The sequence below is a fragment of the Apiospora kogelbergensis genome (assembly GCF_038363985.1).
Source record: "Apiospora kogelbergensis strain CBS 113332 chromosome Unknown utg000002l_segment0_segment0, whole genome shotgun sequence".
Lineage (NCBI taxonomy): Eukaryota > Fungi > Ascomycota > Sordariomycetes > Amphisphaeriales > Apiosporaceae > Apiospora > Apiospora kogelbergensis.
Window position 1 is genome coordinate 3,205,384 of NW_027117419.1, and position 21,228 is coordinate 3,226,611.

General features: G+C 55.8%; 7 protein-coding genes across 7 annotated transcripts; 2 read left to right on the forward strand and 5 right to left on the reverse strand.

Moving 5' to 3' along the window:
- Positions 1-2,654: 2,654 nt before the first annotated feature.
- Positions 2,655-4,683, forward strand: PG998_003945 (uncharacterized protein; the record flags this gene model as incomplete). Its single annotated transcript, XM_066870763.1, has 2 exons — positions 2,655-3,119; positions 3,172-4,683. 2 exons carry the CDS (start codon positions 2,655-2,657, stop codon positions 4,681-4,683), a joined length of 1,977 nt encoding a protein of 658 aa, XP_066734513.1.
- A 2,006-nt stretch (positions 4,684-6,689) lies between these two features.
- Positions 6,690-8,121, reverse strand: PG998_003946 (uncharacterized protein; the record flags this gene model as incomplete). Its single annotated transcript, XM_066870764.1, has 2 exons — positions 6,690-7,534; positions 7,584-8,121. The coding sequence occupies 2 exons, from the start codon at positions 8,119-8,121 to the stop codon at positions 6,690-6,692; spliced, it is 1,383 nt and encodes a 460-aa protein (XP_066734514.1).
- Positions 8,122-10,127: 2,006 nt separating this feature from the next.
- On the reverse strand, positions 10,128-11,668 carry PG998_003947 (Clr5 domain-containing protein; the record flags this gene model as incomplete). Its single annotated transcript, XM_066870765.1, has 2 exons — positions 10,128-11,535; positions 11,637-11,668. 2 exons carry the CDS (start codon positions 11,666-11,668, stop codon positions 10,128-10,130), a joined length of 1,440 nt encoding a protein of 479 aa, XP_066734515.1.
- A 2,420-nt stretch (positions 11,669-14,088) lies between these two features.
- On the forward strand, positions 14,089-15,236 carry PG998_003948 (uncharacterized protein; the record flags this gene model as incomplete). The annotated part of the gene is made up of 5 exons (XM_066870766.1): positions 14,089-14,219; positions 14,283-14,349; positions 14,417-14,593; positions 14,660-14,964; positions 15,026-15,236. The coding sequence occupies 5 exons, from the start codon at positions 14,089-14,091 to the stop codon at positions 15,234-15,236; spliced, it is 891 nt and encodes a 296-aa protein (XP_066734516.1).
- Positions 15,237-15,630: 394 nt separating this feature from the next.
- Positions 15,631-16,965, reverse strand: PG998_003949 (pectinesterase; the record flags this gene model as incomplete). Its single annotated transcript, XM_066870767.1, has 2 exons — positions 15,631-16,043; positions 16,104-16,965. 2 exons carry the CDS (start codon positions 16,963-16,965, stop codon positions 15,631-15,633), a joined length of 1,275 nt encoding a protein of 424 aa, XP_066734517.1.
- Positions 16,966-17,561: 596 nt separating this feature from the next.
- PG998_003950 (MFS general substrate transporter) lies at positions 17,562-19,411 on the reverse strand (the record flags this gene model as incomplete). Its single annotated transcript, XM_066870768.1, has 4 exons — positions 17,562-17,735; positions 17,821-18,618; positions 18,683-18,761; positions 18,810-19,411. 4 exons carry the CDS (start codon positions 19,409-19,411, stop codon positions 17,562-17,564), a joined length of 1,653 nt encoding a protein of 550 aa, XP_066734518.1.
- Positions 19,412-20,134: 723 nt separating this feature from the next.
- Positions 20,135-20,889, reverse strand: PG998_003951 (uncharacterized protein; the record flags this gene model as incomplete). Its single annotated transcript, XM_066870769.1, has 2 exons — positions 20,135-20,170; positions 20,257-20,889. 2 exons carry the CDS (start codon positions 20,887-20,889, stop codon positions 20,135-20,137), a joined length of 669 nt encoding a protein of 222 aa, XP_066734519.1.
- Positions 20,890-21,228: the final 339 nt, after the last annotated feature.

A 21,228-nucleotide genomic window follows, 5' to 3' on the forward strand; every position in this document is an offset into this window, starting at 1 on the left:
ACACCTTCCAACTTCTGAGGCCCCCAAAAAAACCATTGCGCTGCCCTGGCACCTGGCTATAATTTAATACGGATCGGCCTTTTTCGGGCGCAGGGGTGACGGTGAGGGAGGGTATATCCTGGCTTCAGGCCGCCCAACTCTCAACTAGCGTGTGTTGTTTGTGGGCAAGCATCTGTTGATGCGATACCGATAATCTGTCAAGTTTCAACGGCAGAGACTGGTCATATGATGGTTTGGGTCTGCCGCCGAACAAATGGACAAACGCGACTCGCGAGTTGAAACGAAACAAAAGGAAAAGAAAGCCTAAATCTTGGGACGAACCCAATCGAAGCAGAGACCTTGCACATGCACAAGTATGTAATATTGTACATACATACCTACTTGGTCCACCGTTGCACAGGACGTGGCTTATCTCACCACACCACTCGGCGCCGCGCCGCAATGGGAATTGTAAGCCTCTGCTGCTTTCTTCTTCGACAAGCCAGCTGCCGGCTGCCCTTCTCTTCTGGGAGACGCCCTGTTTGAAAGTCAATCGTGAACCAAGTCCCCTCTCGTCCTTGTGAAAGGTGAAAGCGCAGGCGGAGCTATCAGATGCATATACATATATGTATGGGCATGGAACATACAAATATGGGCACTTGCCACGGGGTACTCCAACTCTCACCAAAATTACCCGACTATTTTAGTATCTGTGATGAGATGGCATGATGGGAGCTCATTTCGGCTAAGCAGCTGCAGCTCTGCTCTCCCAGCCAATCAGTGGGCTCGTGTTCCTGGATAGTGGCACCCTTCCGTTCCTGACTAGGGCCAGCTGGTCGGGGCGCAACAACCAGGACAGTCTGCAGTCCAGGGTTTGGCTAAAGGGGACCGGTCGGGCGCTACGAAAAAGCCGCCTGTTTGGGTGTTCTGTTCGTCTTCCTCACCGTTCGTTTTTCTCTTCTTTAATTAACTCGGTTGGCTTGCACTGGATGGTGGCTTTGAGGGCCCGAGGACAATGATCGTGAGTGAGATCCTTATGTCAGTCAGTGTCAGTCTCTTATGTGTCTCGGTCGCGTGTCAGCGTGTCTTCATGTCTTGTGTGTCCTCCCCCGTATGGCAGATGCTCTGCCGAACACTCGTCGAGCTTGGTCCTCGGGATAATCAATCGAATGTAACGTGGCCATGTGCCCCCGTCAATTGATTCTTGCTTTTATTGAAGGATGATGCAGCTTTGCCATGACTATGGGGATGGCTGTGGAGGTACTTCAGTATGTATGCATGCATTGGGATTGGGAGGCATGCGTGTTGCGTGTGTGCCCTCAGTTGTGCCTAGGTGTGCCCCGAGGGGGTGACGACTCTCCTGCCCCAAAAGTAAACAAAGGTCGGAGACATGTCCCGCAAATTATATGTCACTCTCATCAACCGTGAGAGCTTGCCTAAAGGTGTTTTGCATCGGTTGATCTTGATTCTGACAACATCAACACCCATAAATAAACGGTATACCTACAGAAAGCATAAGCATAGGCATAAGCATAGCATGATTGGCTCAAAATTGAACAATATGCCTCTCTCCAAATAGCAGGCACGGAAGCATAACCAATACGACGCTGAGAAGCCGAAATTGGGAAGGATGCATGTCAGCCAAATTGACCAAATTGGATGGGGATGTTCGTGATCTTCGAATGTTCCCCTCCAGCTTGAGCCACTCAGAGCCGATGCTGCTCGATGGTGGCACTGGCTCTACTGCTGGCTCCATCTACGGGCCTTTCGACTTGCTGGCCTGGGTTAGCGGCTGTTGGGCACTAGAACTTGGCTGATCCCTGATCCCTGGTCTGTCCCTGGCCTGATTCTCTCCTCCCATTAGCTGCGCTGGAGGGCCTGTGCCTGTGCTCGAGTGGTGCTGTGCCGGGGCCCCGTATCGTATGCACCTCCCACTCCCAGCACCCAGCTAGCCAGGCGCAGGCGCACGCACGCACGCACACAAACACGCCCGCTCCAGGAAAACGAACTACCATTTCTCTCTTCCCGCTCCCTCGCCCGCCTTTTTCCTTCCTTTTCCCTACTTCGTCAAGTCGTTGCGACCCTACGGCCTCTCCTCCCTACCCAGAGAATTTTGGATTGTGACCTCACTATCACGACCAATTCTCGTTCCATTCTTTCCCTCCCCCTCTCTTCGCGACTCAAAACCGGGTGACCAAAACAACCCTACCAAACCAAACGACGTCGTCGCTGTCCGAGGTTTCGACTCCCATTCCTTAATTTCACCAACACACGCCTTGCTGGTCAGCAGGATTCGATTCATTGCTCAGCCCAGACACCTCCAAGCGCGTGGACGTACACTCGTTCGCAAACCCTCGGCCCGGACCCAACCCGAAAAGCAGCTCGCCCTCGCTTGTCGAGCTACTTGACGTGCAATCTAAACGACGACGCTCTTGAGCGCATTACATTCATTGACCGAGTTTGACTGCGACGGTCTACTCGCCCGCATTCGACTCACACGGAGAAGCAGTACGACACATCGGCACTATCGATGCAGAGAACCGCGCGCGCACAAATAAAAACACACCCTTGCGCGCGCCTGTGTAATTCTCGGATCCTAATTGAACCTTAATACGACTCGAGTACATCATACCGACAACATATATAAGATATTACCGAGTAGAAAATAATCCAAAATGCCTAGTCATCACCAACATCTTCACCGGCGACAAGGGTCGGTGGGAGAGAAGTGGGACAACATTAAGCATGATATCCAGAAGATCGCAAATGGCTTGACGAACAAGTCTCCCGACCAACCACAAATCGAAATCAGAGCTCCTGCTCCCTCGACAGTTTTCAAGACCGTTTACAAGACGATGGAACCGACCTTCCAGGGCGAAATTGGTGGTTACGTTACCATGAGCTCCGAGGCCGATGGGAGCCAAACAGTAGCGGTGGCACCAGCACCTACTTCGGATCTCTCCCTCCCCAAGGCTCAGCAGGCCGTATCAACGAAGGCTGTAGGCGCACCTGTTTTGCCAGAATCGCTTGTCCCTTCTTCGAATGGAGCATTCACCGACCACACCGGCTTGGCTATCGAAACGGCACCTACTACGGCCAGGAACCAAGCGAGCAGCACTCTTCAGCCTTCTGTGAACGCCGTCGCCACCCCCGGCAGGTTCTTCATCCGCCGCATCAGAACCCTCTAACGAGGGCGGTGGCGCAGCAGCAAAGGCGGGTATCGCCATCGGTGTCCTTGCCGGTCTCCTAATTGTCGGCCTGGCTGTTTTCTTCATCTTCAGCAGGCGCAGAAAGCAGATGCAGAAGGAGCGCGCCGCCGCCGAAGCTGAGAAGAGCAATGCTCCTTTCGGTGGTGCAGCTGCCGGCGGTGTAGCTGCCGGCGCTATTGCTGCTGGTCATGCTCGCCAGGCGTCTATGCAATCAACGCACACGACCCGTACCACGGCTACTGCCCCTCAGCTGAGCCTGCGCCCAGTCACCCAGTTTCTCCCCGAATTTGGGGAGCGACGCTCGAGCAAGGGGGCTGCCATGGCTCTTGCGCTGGGCCCGGCACCCTCCAACTCCCAGGCCAACCGCCAGATGGACCAGAGCGCTTGGGAGCGCCCCATGACAAACCAGAGCAACAACCAGGACAACCCCTTTGGCGACCACGCAGAGCATTACGACGGAGCCCAGCGATCTGCAACTATGGAGCAGCCCAACAATCCATTCGATGCCCCCGAGAACGTTGTTGGCATGGCTCAGACGACCGATGCGCCCAGACAAACCCCCAATGCTATCGCTGCAGCTTCTGCTATGGGAGGAGCCGCTGCAGGAGCCGCTCTTACCCGCAAGCAGTCTGTTCGCAAAGACGTTCCTCAGCCGCTCGATTTGACCAGGGTAAATGAGGCGCCCCTTCCCCTTCCGTCTATGGCTTCCCAGCCCAGCCCCACTGGTACCGAATTCAGCTTCACCTCCGTCGCCCCAGGTCAGTCCCCTGGACCATCGCAGAGCGCAAATGCGATCGCCGCCGCCGGTGGTCCGGCTCAATCCACCGTCCACCGTGTGCAATTGGATTTCAAGCCTACCATGGAGGACGAGATGGAGTTGAAAGCTGGCCAGCTCGTCAGACTTCTGCACGAATACGATGACGGCTGGGCTCTCTGCATCCGGTTGGACCGTTCTCAACAAGGTGTCGTCCCCCGTACCTGTTTGTCTACCCGCCCCGTCAAGCCTCGCCCAGCCGGCGGTCCTCCCGGATCCCGCAATGGGCCGCCCATCAACCCGAACCGTGGACCCGGAGGCCCTCCCCGCGGACCAATGACCCCTCGAGGTGGGCGTCCCCAGTCGCCTGCCATGATGGGCCGCCCTCAGTCGCCTGCTATGAATGGCCGTCAATCACCTGCCATGATGGGCCGTCCTCAGTCGCCTGCCATGAACGGCTGTCAATCGCCTGCCATGACTGGCCGTCCTATGTCGCCTGCCATGCGTGGACCACAGTCGCCTGGCGGACCCACGAATGGTAGATCCGCCTCTCCTGGGCCTCGTCCCATGAGTCCGGCTGGTGCACGAGGCCAGTCTCCTGGACCTCGGCAGCGAAACAACGGCGAAAGCGGTCAAAACACACGACGCATGACCCCGCCTGGTCCCAGCCCACTCCAGCAGCAGCAACAACAACCAGCACGACCAATTGGCAGGAAACCAGTACCTGGCCAGGCGTACTAGTGTGAGAGATACAAATGTGTTATAGACTCCCTTCGGCGTATTTTACAACGGCATCGAATTACTTCCATTTCGGTTTAGACTTGAGCCTCTTGCGCTTCGGTCTTCACCTGGCCCTTCACGACTCCCTGACGAACTTACAAAACCAATCTCTTTGGAAACCTTTTTCTCGACACTCGCTTGCGACACGTTCTTTACTTTTTTTTTTTTGCGTACTTCGTTTGCTTTCACTGCGGATCCTTGTTACCGCCCTTGCATTTCCCGCTGCGCACATCAGCGTTGACATCTTCGAATACCCCGATTGTACGCGGTCATTTCCTGTTCTTCTCAGAGCTGAGCAATCTGGTACTTTCTTGTCAAACTTCTGGTTCTATGCAAAGGGTGGTGTGTTCACTTGTGGTCTGAACGCTTCGGAAGTCTTAATGATGGTCGAACACATACATATCAGACTCGGCTGTACTCCTTGCTGGTAGTTCGGACATCCTCTTTATCTTAATTTTCTCTGTGTGGCGTTGGGTGGTACCCCAATACGCATACCTGGTTCTGGTTCACTCTCAGATACTAGAACATTGGCAATGCCTGACTTCTTCCTCGCCGCACTTCCAAAGTGCTGCAGGAACGAATCCAGTGGCAGCTTGGACGGTGAACAGGGGGTTCTCTTGTCTTGGTAGGATTGTGGTTGATGGGTTACGGGGCGGGCAATTGGGCAGACAGCCCATGCATTATTCGTGGCGAAGTGGACTGGGGCCATCCGCCGCTGGGCGATAATGGCAAGTTTCGCTTGGTGAAGGCCACGAAGAGTAGGAGCACTTTGCTTGATAGGATAGTGCTGACAGTGGCTGGGTAACACATTTCAGTTTGATGTGTAGATAGATGGTGGGGAAGCTGAATCAATCTCGTGATGCTTTTGCATGTGCCCAATCACAGTTGTATGCCTTCCGCCAGTGAATGCAAATGCATAGCTGTGAACGCCGAGGTAATCATCCTTCCCAGACGTGACCGTTGATGCGGTTGACACCGTGACGACCGTACCATTGAGGATGATATCTACCATTTGTAGATCATGCCTAATGATGCAATATTGGCAAACTGCACATCTCGGTTAACCGTATCTGGGATTCCTAGATGAACTTGGAGAATAGCGCGCAGGATACGACCACAATGACCACAGACCGGTTGTGACTGATGTACATCGATGCTGTCGTTGAGGAGCTGCAGCGCTGGCGGCTGATCGCCTCTGGGGACATATCCCATGCCATCAAGTCCAAGAACAGCTACTCGGGATAGCGCATCCCGGCCGACTCCGTGGTTGTGGGGAACCACTGGGCACTTGCACGCGATCCAGTGTATGTGGACGGCTCAGAGGAGTTCGTGCCTGACCGCTGGCTCACAAAGGGTGAGGATGAAGGCGGTGGCGGAGTGGAGGCCTCGAAGCTCAAAGATCTTCCGGATTTCGGGTTCGGGTTCGGGCGCAGAGTATGTCCGGGCCGCCACAATGCGCGGAACAGCCTATGGTTGCAGATCGCCCGTCTGCTATGGGCATTTAATATCGAAGAGGGGTCTAGGATCAATGGTGATGGCGGCCCGCAGAGAAGATCTGATTCGGCCATCAATCCAGTCGCTGCTACTGATGGTATAACCAGTTGACCTCTTCCCTTTCGGGCAATCTTCAAGCCAAAAGGGCCATGGGCTCAAGAACTGTTTTGGAAAGAGTGTGATATAAGCAACGTGAATATCGGGGTTGTGCTCGATGCAATGCGAATGGCAAGACTGAACAAGACCAATAACGTGAGGATATCGGCAGACGGCATGGAGGAGGCTTGACAGGTGAATGGGAGAAGATGATAGTACATTCTCTCCTGGCTATATATACGAAGATAAATAGTACTAGTTGTGTGGTTCCTCTGTGGGAACACTTTTCTCTGATTCTCGCAGACGGGCCGTCGATAATTCACCTTCCCCCGTTGACCAAATACGCCTGCGCCTAATACTCCACGGTGCATAAACATTCAAACATATATTTCCCTTTCCGCATCCGAGCACCGCGGCCGCGACAGGTTGAGCGGGAGGTCCCGCAGGTTCTGATTCTGCTCGAGGGCCGTGAGCAGGTGCTGGTAGTCCAGCTCCAGCATCGCGGCCATCTCGGTGTACCTCTTGTGCCGCAGCAGCGCCGCCGCCTCGGCGATGCGCGCGCAGAACGAGGCGGTGTCCTTGGCTTCGAGCTCGAGGATGCCTACCATCAGCATCACCGACGCGTACGCCCGATAGATGATGACAAGCGCCTCACCTTCGTCGACCATGATGTGCGTGACGCATCGACGTAGCAGGTCTTCCGCCATCGAGCGCGCGCAACAACCGGCGTCCGTTGTCTCCGTCCCCGTTTCCGTTTCCGTGTCCTCGTCATCTGCCACCTCCGTCTTCTTCTGGAGCACGTAGAAGACGTGATACAAGAAATCGAATAGGATCCCGATGGCGACTGGCGAATCAGGTCCCAGGTTCGGGTCAGTCTCGGCGCGGCGCAGGGCCTTGCGGTACTGGAGGACGAAATTCTTGGACGAGGCAGCAGATCCACGCTGGTACCAGGCGAGGGTGTTCCACGTCATGAGGATGGTGGGGTGGTCGCGCCCCAGCATCTCCTCGAGGCTGTGGGCGCTGGCGCGCATCCCATTATTGAGGGCATGCGTGATGACGGCGTCGCTGCACTCCCCTTCGAGGAAGGCCCGGCTGAAGCGTAGGATCCGCGACACTGGGTGCGACGACACCGTGGTCTGCCGGAAGTTGGCTTCGGTCGCGTCGCAGAGGAAGGTGATGATGGCGCGGAGCAGGTGGAACTTGTCGTCATGCACTGTCCACTCTGGGTGAGCACGAGCGAAAGAGGGATGTGGACCGTCCCATCAACTTACCTATGATACAGATGTCGTACGCCTTGCGCCACAACAGCCAGAACTCGTACAGCATCAGAGGGTGGAGCGTTGTGACCCCCTGCTTGAGCACCTCGCAGAAGGCGTGGATGGTTTCGTAGGCCTCGCGCACGTAGCCGATCTTCATCAGATGCAGGGTCCACAGGATGGTGGTCTCGGACTCGGTGAAGTCGAAGCGGTCGTGGTCGGCACGCACCTGCTTGGTCCCCAGCGCCTCGGCCACCCAGCCCTGGCTCTCGAACTGCGATCGCACGTAGGCCCGCGACGTCACGAGCGGCAGCTCCTGAAAGGCTAGGTGGTCCGGCAGGTCCAGCCACCGCGGGGCCACCACAAACCCTGCCGCCGCTCTTGCCGTCGAGTACGTGTCATGCGCCATAAGTCGACCGCGACGGTGACCCCGTGTCACCGCTGCTGTCCCTTCCCCGACGGTAATGGCAGACGCAGCGGCCCGGGCCCGGCTGGGATTCTTTCGGGAGATGTTTTTGAACCAGCCCCAGCGCTTGAAGCGCGTTTTGAACATTTTCGTCCTTTCAGTAGACCAATTAGTAATGAGGACGTGACGACACGCTTGTTCCTGCTTTGTATGCTGGAGGGGTACATACGTAGCTGGAAACGCATATGCAGCCTTCATCATCTGCTGAACCTCCTGTAGAGTCCGTCCCTCTACCATGTACAGCTGGTACAGCGTTGCCTTGTACGCGTCCCATTCGTCCTCGCTGTATTGGCTGATGCGACCGACTCCCCTGTGGACTCGAGAGGAGGAGTCGGCCTGCTTGGATCGCCTCGGCCTCTTTTGGCTGATCCGGCCTGCTGGCTCGCCTGCATGCGGCTGTGATAAGCTTTGTGAGGCTGCATTGCCGTGATGACGGTCAGAAAATTAGAGACGAATCAATAGAAACCGGCGCGGTTAAAGAGCAGAGGGAATCAAAGGCAAGACATGTGAGGTTCTTTGCGTTACCTTGGTCATTGGCGGGTGAAATGGGTAGAGCTATTGCGGTAATCCCTCCCGAGGAATTGGATCGCTCATATTTGAGAATCCCATTATGGCCTTGCACAGACCAGATCAGCCATTATCCGATGCATATAGATAGCCGACTCCGCAGGCGGCAAAACCAGAGGTATGCCTGCGGCAAAGCTTGTGGTGGGCTAGCGTACTGTGAACGATGCCGGGAGAAGCTTCACTCCCGGACCTTTCGCGTTGCGACACTTGCTCTTCATTGCTGTTGTCGGTAACTTCACCGCCGTCGCCTGTGGGATCACCCCAGCTAGGAAGGAGGGCCGGCAACGGCATCATGAAAGGGGGAGTAGGACCGAGACGATATAGACCGCGCTCTGCTATGGGTAGGTAGGCTTATCGTTGTAATGCTGTGAATCGATAAGAATAGGAATTGGGCACTTTGGTGCATGAACACCACTATTACTAGCAAAAGCAATAGGAACGGCGAGACTGCCCGGGGCAAAGGGGGGCCGGAGCTTGAATAAAATCAACACGCCGTCAGCAGCAGCAGCAGCAGCAGCAGCAAGCAGTTCCTGCGCCGCGGATCATATATCCAACGGTTCGGTCGCTGTTGGGGGTGCACTTCCCCCGCGGAGACGCCAACGCAAGTCACCAAATACCGAAGCTGCACGCACGTCAGCAATCGGGCAAGCAACGGTGGGGAGACAGGGATGCACATGCAACTGACGCGAAATGAATGGCCAACGGGGATTGCAGATCGTCCAGGGGGTTGATGCACCTTTCGCGTAACAGGGCCCTCAGTTGGGAGCAATGCCCATCGACCATCTCTGAGGGACGGTATACAAATACGGCATGGACTTGTAGCACTGCATCCAATGATTCACTCATGATGGCCCCTATCCATTGAGCCGGGATTTGGAGATGCGACGGCAGCAAGAGCCCACGCTTCACATGGGATTGCGAGGCTGACCAGAGGGACTGCGGGCCATGGCTGGTTCGTTTGTGCAGACCTCCAAACATAACGTACGATGTCAATCTAGCCACGTAGGTTCGAACCATCAATAATATGTCTGTCTTAGGGGCCATGTTGCAGCGAACGAACTATCGACCATAACGTGCTCACAGCGTTTGGGGCGGCTGTCGACGAAAAGCGCATTTCCTGACCTCCACGGCTCACCGGTTTGTAGATCACAGCATTTGGTGGCGCTCCGAGCTCGTACCCAGTACGACGACTACATATTAACCCAACATTTCGCATGCTTCTTGTCTTGGACATACCCCGCAATGCCATGCCTGTAGACGGGTGCCAGATTTCCCAAATGGTGCAAAGTGCCAATGAGAGATCAGAAAGGGACTATCGTCACGTCCAATTACGAACCGCGCATCCTCCAAGTGTGGTTCACTTACCCTCTCTGGGGAAATCTTCGCTCTTTCCACAGCTCACAATCTGGCCCAAGTTGGTACGCAGGGAGACTTGTTACGGACATGACAAAGCGCCGATCGCCATCGCATCCGGAATACGACGTCTTGGGATTCATGTGCTTTGATTTGGTGATGCTCATTACTCTTTAGTCATTGACTGCCGCAGCGCGGTCGCATACTATCCTCCACCCCTTGTGGAACTCCGCCCGCAGCTCGTCGGCGACCTCGATGCGCCCGATCTTGCGATTGTAGCGTTCCAGCTCGCCCAGGGCGCGGACAGTGTGCCGCGCATCCGGGCCAACCGTTTTCAGACACGCGTCATATCGCGCCTGGTACGACTCGAGCGCGTCCGACTCGAGCCCGAGGCTCTCCATCACCTGCGCCCGCAGATACCAGTAGACGGTCTGCGTCCAGATGTCGTAAGAGCTAGAGCCAGAGCCGCCGTCCGACGAGGCCTCGATGCGCCGCCCAATGTCTTCGAGGAGCTCAGCGGCCTCGGTGTCGAGCCCTGCCTCGACGTATATGGTGACCAGCTCGAGCTTCGCCCACATGACGTAGTCTAGCGTCCAGTATTTGACGTCGGCCGCCATGTCGTCCACGATCTTCTCGATGCCCGCCTTGGCCGACATCATCGAGAGACCGCCGAACCGGTGCAGGCTTCGGATGAGCTCGAGCCGATGCACGGCAAGCTCTTTGTGGCGGGGGCCCAGCCGCCGCTTCAGAGACTCCCACCAGGCCTGCAGTATCATTGAGAGGTAAGGGCGTATCGCCACGACTCCGAGTGTGTTTATGTGGTGCCATATGCGACTGATCGGATGGCTCTTTCCGAGGACTATGGGAAATAGACTGGCCGAATATCGAACGAAAGAGGCGCCGAGCTCTGGACCGGCTTGTAGCATGTAAAAGGCCACGATTAATGTCTTGAGAAGCATCTCGGGCGGCTGTTCCTCCTGTATGATGGATTGGTACTGCTGAAAACAAATCTGTACCATGCGAAACCCGGCCTCGGTATCGCCTCGCAGGACCACCTCCCTCGCAACGCCAGCTTGGTTCGTCCAGAGCCCCATCCTGGGCCCCAGCTCCATGCCCCAGTCATTGGACGAGTTCCAGGCCCGGTTCTCAAACCGCTCATTCGTCCAGTCCAGGATGCATCGCGCGCATTCCTCAGGCAAGCGTAGGATGTCTGGCATTTGCACTGGGAACGGCACCTGTGGTGGTGAATTGGCGCGTTGAATCAAAGTTGCCGCCGCCAACCGCAGATCACGCAAGCGAGCGGCGGCGGCGGCATCAGAATCAGCTGCGGATCCATCGTCTTCGCCGCTCGACGGTGATGACGGAGACGACGCTGGTGATGCTGATTTAGATAATTGTCTTGACAGCGGTAGCACCCTGATAGGGCCTGCGCGGATGATGCTCTTGCCGATGGCGACGGGGTTCCTGGGAGGTCCGATGAAGCCGCGTTTCGCTAGCACCTGGCGAGCGTCACGCTGCTTGCGACCCAATCTCCTAACGTCGCGAAACTGATCTTGGATGCCTTCTTCGCTGTAGCTGTAGCTTGCAGATGGGGTTTATTGGTCTTAGTCATGCATATACAACATTACGGTCTGCGTAATCAAAAGGCTGGGCTACGAGGTGAGGGAGCGGCGTAGACTCACGTGTCCGAGGCGTCGGGTTCCAATTGCTGCATGCTGCTGCTGCTCATGTCCATCAGGCCGAAGAGCGATTGGCCATGTTCCCCATCCCGCAACCCCTGGTCTCTGGTCCTGCTGCGGGGATCTTCTGCTGTGGGGGATTCTGACGAAGCAGATACCGATGCCATGGAAAGGATCAATTACTAAGGGCGACTATGTGCATCCAGAGCCTCCAAGATGGGCGCTGACTGGTGTCGCTCGATGGGGGTGTTTAATTGAAGGTATGGTATGGTGGTCGATGCATGATCCTGTGTTAGGTAAGCGGCATGGTGAGCGGACATTTCTCATTGCCGTCAAATCTGTCTCCTTGTTGGCCATCCCCATCACCCGCCCTCCTTCCTCCGGGCGGGCTCCCATCAGTCACGCATTAGCTTTGTGAATCCTCCCGCTCTTTTGTTGCTAACCCGTCTACTATTGGACCGGCTTAGAGAGAGGGCGTTGCGGTCTGGGGCTGAAGGATCCGCAATATCTATTTGGCATCTTGAGCTTGACCGGAAATAGAACACGAACCACCATTGATTATGTAGTGGAGGCACGCCAGAATCCGATTCCACCGCCCCCCATCCCTGGCCCCTCCCCTCCTTTTCCATGATGTCAGGCAATGAATGGCAAGTACTACTGCTACACATGAACCATAGGGAACGTGAATGAGTCCCTATGCATGAGTAATTCCACTAGTTCGGGTTATAGTGCGTACGAATCAGTAATTTGCGATTGTCGTGGAAACATATTTCTTACTCTTCCCTGTAGCATGCACAGAGCGGATCATATCAGCGCCCATTACCGACATCATGTTCGTGAACCGGCGAGTTGGAATGCGACCGAAGTCCGATGGAAACCCGAATGCTTTTTGCGTACGACGTAGGATTCGTTTCCCTATTGATCTATCTGGTTGACTCATACCGTCGAATGGTGCTCTGTTCTATCCATGTACCGCATTGAAGATCTCGCCTCTTGCGGTCTCGCCCATGCTGCAGACAAGAGTTCGCGATCCTCCGCCGGGAGGCATGCGCGTCCGGATCTCCCACATATCATCAATACAAACAGCCGGAGACCAATTACTAGATATCATGCCGTAGGTTATCGCATGGTCTCTCTAGGCTTGCCGTTTGGGATGCGGTTGCACGGAGCTCGCTAAGACAAAAACGGGCATGGACCAACAGGAAGATTCATCAAGGCGTGGGCTATTCCGGGTTGCTCCTTGATGCCTTTAGCATGGCTAGCCCATGTGCATCTTAAGATTGTTTATTCATTGACTGAGCACTCGCGACCTCGAAGCTAGGTGCTGATCTCGGTCGCAGACCTCGTCGTCTCACGGACGAGTTAGTATCGATGCGGTCAAGGCCGCGTTTGGCGGGGGAGCCAAGGGCCAAGGGCCTTAATGCCTTGACGCTAAGGATATTTCCGAGCGAGCTCACCCCCGCAAACGTCCAATGTCCAATCTTCTTGTTTGGCTGTGGCCACTAACTCTATGATGCTTAGGCGCATCTACCATCTACCACCGGCGAACCGTGCAAGAACCGCCTGCCGCTCTCTCTCGAGTATCCGCGGCCAGCCGACATCTGAAGTAGATGAAAATTAAGGTCATACGAGACGGCATCATCAATCCTGTTCGGATAGATTCCCCGGCACCCGGTCTGTCTAATATGGGTCCGACTCGCGCGGGGCCATATTCTGCTATGTATGTGACAGACGGACACAATTGCTACCATGCTGCCGATATAGTGGGGTGTGTGTGAGTTGATCAGCACGCAACTGTTTCGATATTAATTGCCCATGTTACCATACTACACCTTTGCAACCAACCTACGACAGCACGATGGCGGCCTGCCGCTGCCGCACGTGGATATCGACCACCAGAGTACCCCGCAACAACAAGAAACGACTCAAAACCAAAACCACACCCAAGCGGGAACCTTAGACGAGATTCTGGACGATATGAAGCGTAAAGGCCGGCATTAAGGTTGGGGGATTCGCTGCTGTTGCCTGCACTTGCGCTGCTAGCAGCCCGGAATATGGGTGGCCCAGGTGGCTGATGCAGCGCGTCGATGCGGCGGACAAACTCTCGATCGTCCAATGGTGTGGCTAGAGTGCAGGTCGACAGGGATGCGTCTCGACATCACTCAGCAGCAGTGACGACACGACTCTTCAACCCAAAACCTTGAATTCTTCTGCTCGACATGAGGCTTGCTTACACCCACGCGCGATGAAACGTAATGAGAAATGCCGTACCCCTCTTCCAGATTGGAATCATAAATAGGCAGCGGGGGACATGGCAGGTAGTGAAAAAAGCCAGTCACCTAAATCTGTGTGTCTTGAGCAATCCGACGTATCAGGATATTTCAAGATAAACCCCATACGTAAAGTCCCTGCTCGCACTTGAAGCAATCACCACTAGTCCATCACCATCGTCGTCATGGAGGAAGTTCTGAGGAAGACTACCGCTACGGCGACGGCTGCGCCCACGAGTTTCCCGACCATCACGCCTGACCTGCCGACTTACTACTTCACTGATGTTGCTAGCGATACCGGTAAACGAACGCTATGGTGAGTCGATATCAGCTACGTGCTACTCAGCCAGTCCATCCCTTGACTAACACCTGTACGCAGGGTCGTCACCGTCTTCATGGCTCTGTCATCGCTTGCCTTCTACGCCATGGCCATGAGAGTCCCTGTTGTAAGTCTAGATCAACGTCCCACAAGTGTAAATAGGCGATTGGTAACTGTAAACTAATTCTCGGCAGCAAAAACGTCTGTTCCATATCTTGACGGCTTTCATCACGACCTTTGCCTTCATTTCGTACTTCGCCATGGCCTCAGGTGATGGAATCAGCTTCCATGTCTACAAGGAGAAGACGACCAAGCACCACACTGCCATGGAGATCTACTCGCGCCAGGTGTACTGGGCACGCTACATCGACGTAAGTCTCATGTCCTTGCATCACCATCATGCCATGTAACGAGACGGGGCTGACACATGTTCGCAGTGGAGCGTGACCACCCCTCTTCTTCTGGCGGATCTTAGTTTCCTTGCCGGCCTGAACGGTGCTAGCATGCTTGTTGCTATCGTCGCCGATGTCATCATGGTTCTCACCGGTCTCTTTGCCGCCTTCGGCGCCAGCGATGGCCAGAAGTGGGGTTATTACACCATGGGCTGCGCTGCCTACCTAGTCATTGTGTACCAGCTCGCCATCAATGGCCGCACTGCCATCTCGAACAAGGACGCCAAGACTAAGACGTTCTTCACCATGATTGCGGGCTACACCCTTCTTCTCTGGACCGCCTACCCCATGTAAGTCGAATATTGATCATCCTAGGCCGGTAGAACAGGAACACTGACAAGATTTCTTCAGCGTTTGGGGCATTGGTGATGGTGCCCGTTTGATGAATGTAGACTCCGAAGTTGTTTGCTATGCCATCCTCGATGTCCTGGCCAAGCCCATCTTCGGATTCTGGCTGCTGACTACGCATGATAAGATGGCCCGGAACACAGCTTCCATCGAGGGCTTCTGGGCATACGGCCTCACCCAGGAAGGTGCTATCCGAGTCGGCGATGGTGCTTAAACAGGTTGAGGTTTCCATGTTATAAGACATGCCGCGCTGACGCCGACGCGTGGCCGCCCTTGCACGACCTCACAGCTCCTCAACAGAGGCCTAGCTGAATTTCGACAGCTCACATTTGTGAGCTCTCGGGTGTTTTCGAATTCAATGAATGAGCTAACGGCAGAGGGTGTTCAACTGGCATCGATTGCGTGCAATCCAGATTGATCACAATATTGTTAGTAATAAGTATCAGTGGATGGTTTATGTATGATTAGTAACAATCATTTCAATAATTCAAAGCGTTTGCATTCCCAACATCCGCACAGCTGCATTCGATTTGCTAGTGGCTGGATTTGCCAGTGACTGTACAACCGGCCTCTCGAATATAGTAATATTTCCAACATATTCCAAGATATTACGCCAAAGCACTTGAATCAATCCAGCTCAAATCGTCTGGCTTCCCCTCCCAGTCCATGAAAACATCTCGAGGGGTAGCATACTGCTTTGCCACATTATCATCCAGAACGACAGTAACGTTACTCGCCGCCATGGTCGCCTCGTCGTAGCCTGGACCTAGGTTGCGGTAGACGGCCTCGACGGTCGTCGCGGCATCGAAGCGCGGGTCCGTATCTTGCCACTTGATGTACCCCGCAGGCAGCACGCTCGCGTCCAGGTACGAGCCCTGAAAGACACTACGGTGCAATGCGTTCCACGGGCGGCCCAGCGGGCACTTTCCCTTGATCGCCGCCGCGATGGTGGAGTTGGCGGAGACAACACGCGACGACGCGACGTAGACGCCGTACTTGTTGGGGAACGTCGTGTTCGTGCCTGGATTTGAGTAACTGGTCAGCTATTTTTCAACCCGGTTCCTCTAGCATGAAAACGTACCTTTCCAAGCCGTGATGCCGCCCCCGCAGTTCCGCAGCGCCAGCGTCGACTTCGCGACCCACGCCGTGCCGAACCCGTACAGGAAGTCGACCTCGCCGGCGATGACGCCGTCGTAGAAGAAGACGCTGCCGCGCTTGCCCACGTAGACGGTGTCCTGGAAGCTGTAGAAGCCGCAGCCGTAGAAGCTGGCGCGGGCATAGGCGACGCCCAGGGCCAGGGCGGGCCCCACGGACCGGTCGGCCGCCGTGTTGCGGAAGTCGACGTTGTAGGCGCGAAAGTCGCGGCTGCCCGCGGGCGTGTCGCCCGCGACGGGGAATCCCGTCGGCCCCGTCCCCGTCAGCGCCGCCTCCCACGTCGGAGCCACCGTCAGGACGCTGGTCACGGCGTTGTCCGTGATCTTGCCCGTGTTGTCGCTGTTCGCCCGCGCCCACACCACGGTCACCGCGTTGGCGTGGTCGGTGTCCGATTGCACGTCAGCGTACGGCGCCGAGCCCTTGTCGAAGGGCGCATTGGTCTGCCCCAGCAGCGTCAGGGGGCCGGGGCGCGTCACGTTGAGCTGCTCCACGTACGTCCCCGGCGCGATTAGGATGGTGTGCGCCGTGTCGTCGTGGGGAAGCGACGCGATTGCAGCCTGTATCGTGGTGAAGTTGGCGAGCGAGCTGTTCGCGCTCACGAACAAGGTCCCCTCTGGACAGCCGGCCAGGGGACGGCAGGTCTTTCGTTGGCAATCCGCGTAGGTCCTGACTGGGGGACCCAGGGACACATCGTCAACAGGGCAACTTTCTCTTGTGGTAGGAACCGAGCTCGCAAGCTGGCTCAAAGCCAGTGCTGCGAGAGTTAGGGAGCGTCCGAACTGCCTCATTGCGATTCTGTCGGATTACTAACTTGAACCAAGACGAGTGCTACAGCGAATATACTTGACCTTTGCTGGCCCCAGGCCCATTATATATAAGAGGGCTCATTACCCTGCCATTACCATCCTGCTCACATGAAGGCCGTTCTCTGTGATGTTCTCCGGGGACTTATTCCAGGTGTCTGGGGTAATGCGGGGGAGATGTGGAGGAAATTGGGGTAGAGGCGGAGGAAGTAAATCCACGAAACACACAGCATGGCAGGGGCGGTTAGTGGGCTCGCTTGGCCCCTGGAGAGGCACAAGCGAGATCAAGTGCAGTAGTTCTGACAGGGCATCTCGAGGCGTTGACGAGCAGACGGTGCCCCGACTCACAATATGTCTCACTTAAGGCTTCGATGGAACAGTTTCATGGGTATAATTGCATTTCGATCTATACTCCCAGCTCCAGCTGATCGGTGAGAGCAGACTTCAGATGTCTTACTTTCTCTCCCCGTTCGCTCAGAAAGAGGATTTCACAAACTACTATTCCAACTGAAGCGGAAACCAGCCCCGTCTTCTCCGCCTTCAGGCGCATACAACCTCAAACGCAGGACTAGTCTTCAATCTTACAGGGCATGCAGCTTGGAATCCTTGGTCATCCGACGGAACTTCTTGCCGAACGGAATGAATATAGCTAATCCAATCGCACAGAATCCGACCGTAAGTGCCATGAGAGTCAGGACTGGTCCAAGGTAGCCTCCAGTCGCAGCCCAGTCGTTGAAGAAGAAAATCATTCCGAACTAGATACAAGCCAAGTAAGTCAGTCAATCGCACTATCAGAGTAAACTCCATCTACACTAGTGTAGGTCTGCTGCATTTACTTACACCAAACGTGTTCTTGACGATTGTGGCCGCGATCATGATTTCGCCCGGAAGCGTTTTGTAGCAGTCGACGGCGTATGCGATGGCGATGGCGGGGATGCCGACGACCTGGATGCCGACCAGCATGTAGCCGGCGACGACGGTGGCGGCCCAGGGCCAGCTGCGCTGGTAGCCGACGGCGGTGATGGTCATGCCGATGAGGCAGATGGCCACGTAGGGAATCAAAGCGGGGAGGCGGAACTCGGCCTCGAGCACGCCACCGTTCCTGTGGGCGCGCCGGAGCGCGATCCAGTCAGAGAAGGGGCCTGCGGTGACCAGTGCAATGGCGGCGCCGACGACGAAGGCAAAGTTGACGAAGCCGAGCTGGCCAGGCGTGAATGAGTAGGGCGGGGGACCGAACACCTGCGCCTGGGTAAGGTTGAGCGCGAGTAGGCAGTTGGCCGCGAAGCCCATGGCGAACGAGGCCCACAGGACGATAGGGAACGAAAAGATCTGGATGGGTGAGACGATGTCGCGCGTCACTTTGGCGAGGCTGTAGTCGAAGCGCATGCGGGGGACCAGGGAGAACTGCTCCTTGGAGGGCCGGCCGACGGGTCGGATCTGCACCGTGCTTGCGGGGGTGAACGTACGCCCTTCGGTGTCTGAGCCGCTGGGCTCGTTGGGCTTCTCTGATGATTGGTACGTGATGTTGAAGACCGAGTTCGAGGGCGACCCGGGGCTTGGCCTCTCGTACTTGGTCTCCGGGTGCGCGACGATGGTCAGGATCCAGCTGATGCCCTGTAGAATGGTGCATACCCAGAACTGATGCACACAGTCAATCCTTATTCGGAAAAATGCGAGATAACAACAATTGGGCGTCACTTACAAACCATCTCCAGCCGATTTGGGATGCGATGGACCCCGAGATGATAGGGCCGATGAAAAGACCCATGAAGTAGGCCCAGCTGAGCTACTGTTAGTACGTCCTATCGAGTAATTCACCAAGTGCTTACAAGTAAAAGGTCATGCTGCGGCCCCTCTGGTGGACGAACAAGATGTCCGAGATGACCATGGGCATGATGCTCTCGTTGGCAGCGGCACCTATACCGGAGATGACACGGGCACCAATGAAACTAGAGTAGCTCGTGACAAGCCCTTGCCAGATGTTGGCGAGGATGCAGATGAGGCCGCAGATGATGATGACGGGCCGGCGGCCGAAGACGTTGGCAGCCGGGACGATCAGGAAGTTGGCATAGCCCAGGGTGATGGCAGCCGCCCCGAAGAGCATGTTAACCTGGGGTAGCGTCTTGTGGAACTCGGCCTCGAAGATCTGGGTCATGGGCGCGATGGCCAGAGGCGTCATGATGCTGATGAAGACGAAGAGGAACTGATTGGCGATGATGATGGTCTTCCAGGTCGTCGACCAGTTCAGGGGGTCGTCGAAGTTGTTGGACGGGTGAGGCACCAAGACGAGCTCCTCTTCCGCCAGCTCGCCGTTCTCCTTGAATACGACCTCGGTGCCGGGGAGCAAGTCGTCCCTATGTTCAACAGGCACGGAAGACATACTGTGGCCGGCAGTAGTGGTAGAAGCCATGAAGGTCGGCTGTCCGGACATGACAACTCCAAAAAAAACTCAAGAGGCAGTTTGACAGACTTGTAGCTACTGACCTGTGTCCTGTCCAAGGAGGGCGCCCGTGGGGTATCTTATAACAGAGAGGGCTTTTCCCACGATGACCGACCCGGCAGGCCCCAGACGCCACGCCACGTTCAAGATGCCGACTTCGGTCCAAGGTTCAGGATTTCCATGAACATGAGCCATTGACCCAGATCCTCGCACTAGATAGGTATAGGACCATGTGTTTTATCCCTTGTGATCTGCATGGTAGTTCCCCAGAGCCAAAGGGCAGGAGGTGTCCCTTGTCACTTTGTGCATTGTGGCGTCGGACGTCCGAAGTCAATCTGCATCACCAAGACTACCGGCCCGACAGTCACAGTCACAGTCGCATTCCAGACCATGGAGGTTCACGTCCGGAGACTGGTAGGTGTTGGGTTTGACGGGCACAGACGCAGTCTGTTGCTTTGGATCCTGCAGCACTTTAATCCGTCAGAAGCTGCGGGCGTTCGTTCGTGTTCTAGACAACCAAGCCATCAATCTTGCAGCCATGAACGCTCTACAGTGGGGAAGGCCGCTCGGTCGGGTCTCAATTAAATTCACGACACCCAAGACAACCAGATCTGAGCACGATACGATTGGCTAGTGAGCCAGCCCATGGCTCGAAAAGGTACCTATCCCCAATACACGACCAGACCGACCCTTCTGCTGACATGATCTCGACCATCAGTTGTTGGCATGTGCATCATTGTAGTAATGGATCTGGCGAAAGAACCACGACAAACGTCAGCAAACCGCCGGGTAGCACACAAACGACAGCACGATCAGGGGGAAGGGGAACGTCTTACCGTCTGGTCCGAACACCCGGCCGGCGTCTGGTAGGCGTAGGCGCCCGTGTTGATGAAGAGGGCCTGGTTCTTGCACACGAGCCACGCCGCGAGGTTCTGGCGCTTCACCTCGGGCGCGCTCCAGGTGAGGGCGTCACCCTGGAACGCGAAGGTGCCGAAGGGGTTCTTGGTCGTATTGAACCATGTCGCCAGCGTGCGCTGTGTGAAGTCGGACACGGGCTTCTCCACCCACATGTACAGCGATTGATCCTCATCCCCCGTGTTCTCCACCAGCTGCCCATCTACCACATTGAACTGCCCTGCCGACGTGTACGACTCGAGCATCGCCGTCCCCGCCGCCACCGCGGGCTTCGTTTGCAGGTACTTGTGGTAGTTGGGCGCCGCCACCGCCCGGATCCAGTACCATCCCTTCTGAAGTGTCGTGCCCGGCCCGGCCGCCTGTGTTTCTGTAGCCATGTTGACGGCTGTCGGTTGGGGCACGCGAGGCTTTCGTCCGTAGGGCTCGTCGGGGACCAGTGTCAAGGTCATTTCGGGCGCTGTCAGCGTAAAGCCGGGCTCGGACTTGGCTGCGCCATTCCCTGCAACCGAAGACGCGACCAGGAAGGCCAAGAGCCCCCAAGTGCTTAAAATCATGACGAGGATGCTTGTCGGGTGGGTTTCTCGAGATAGCCCGAAGAGATCGAGGAGCAGGTTACCTTGACAGAGTTGCGATCGTTTGCTAATCTGGCCTATGTTGGTTCGGAAAGGTCCATGGCATGATATAAATAGCGCCGTTGCCAGGAGTGAAGCTCCGATGATTACCACTCTGGGCCAACGGAGACTCTTCTTCCATGCCCGCGCTCAACTCCTCTCGCAACTGGACACTAAAGACAATCGCCTGTATACTTGTTAGAAAGGCCGGTTAGCGAATGGGCCCTTTAGTATAAACTGTTAGGCAGCGTTCCTCTTCGCTCCAGTGAGATCCATTGGCTG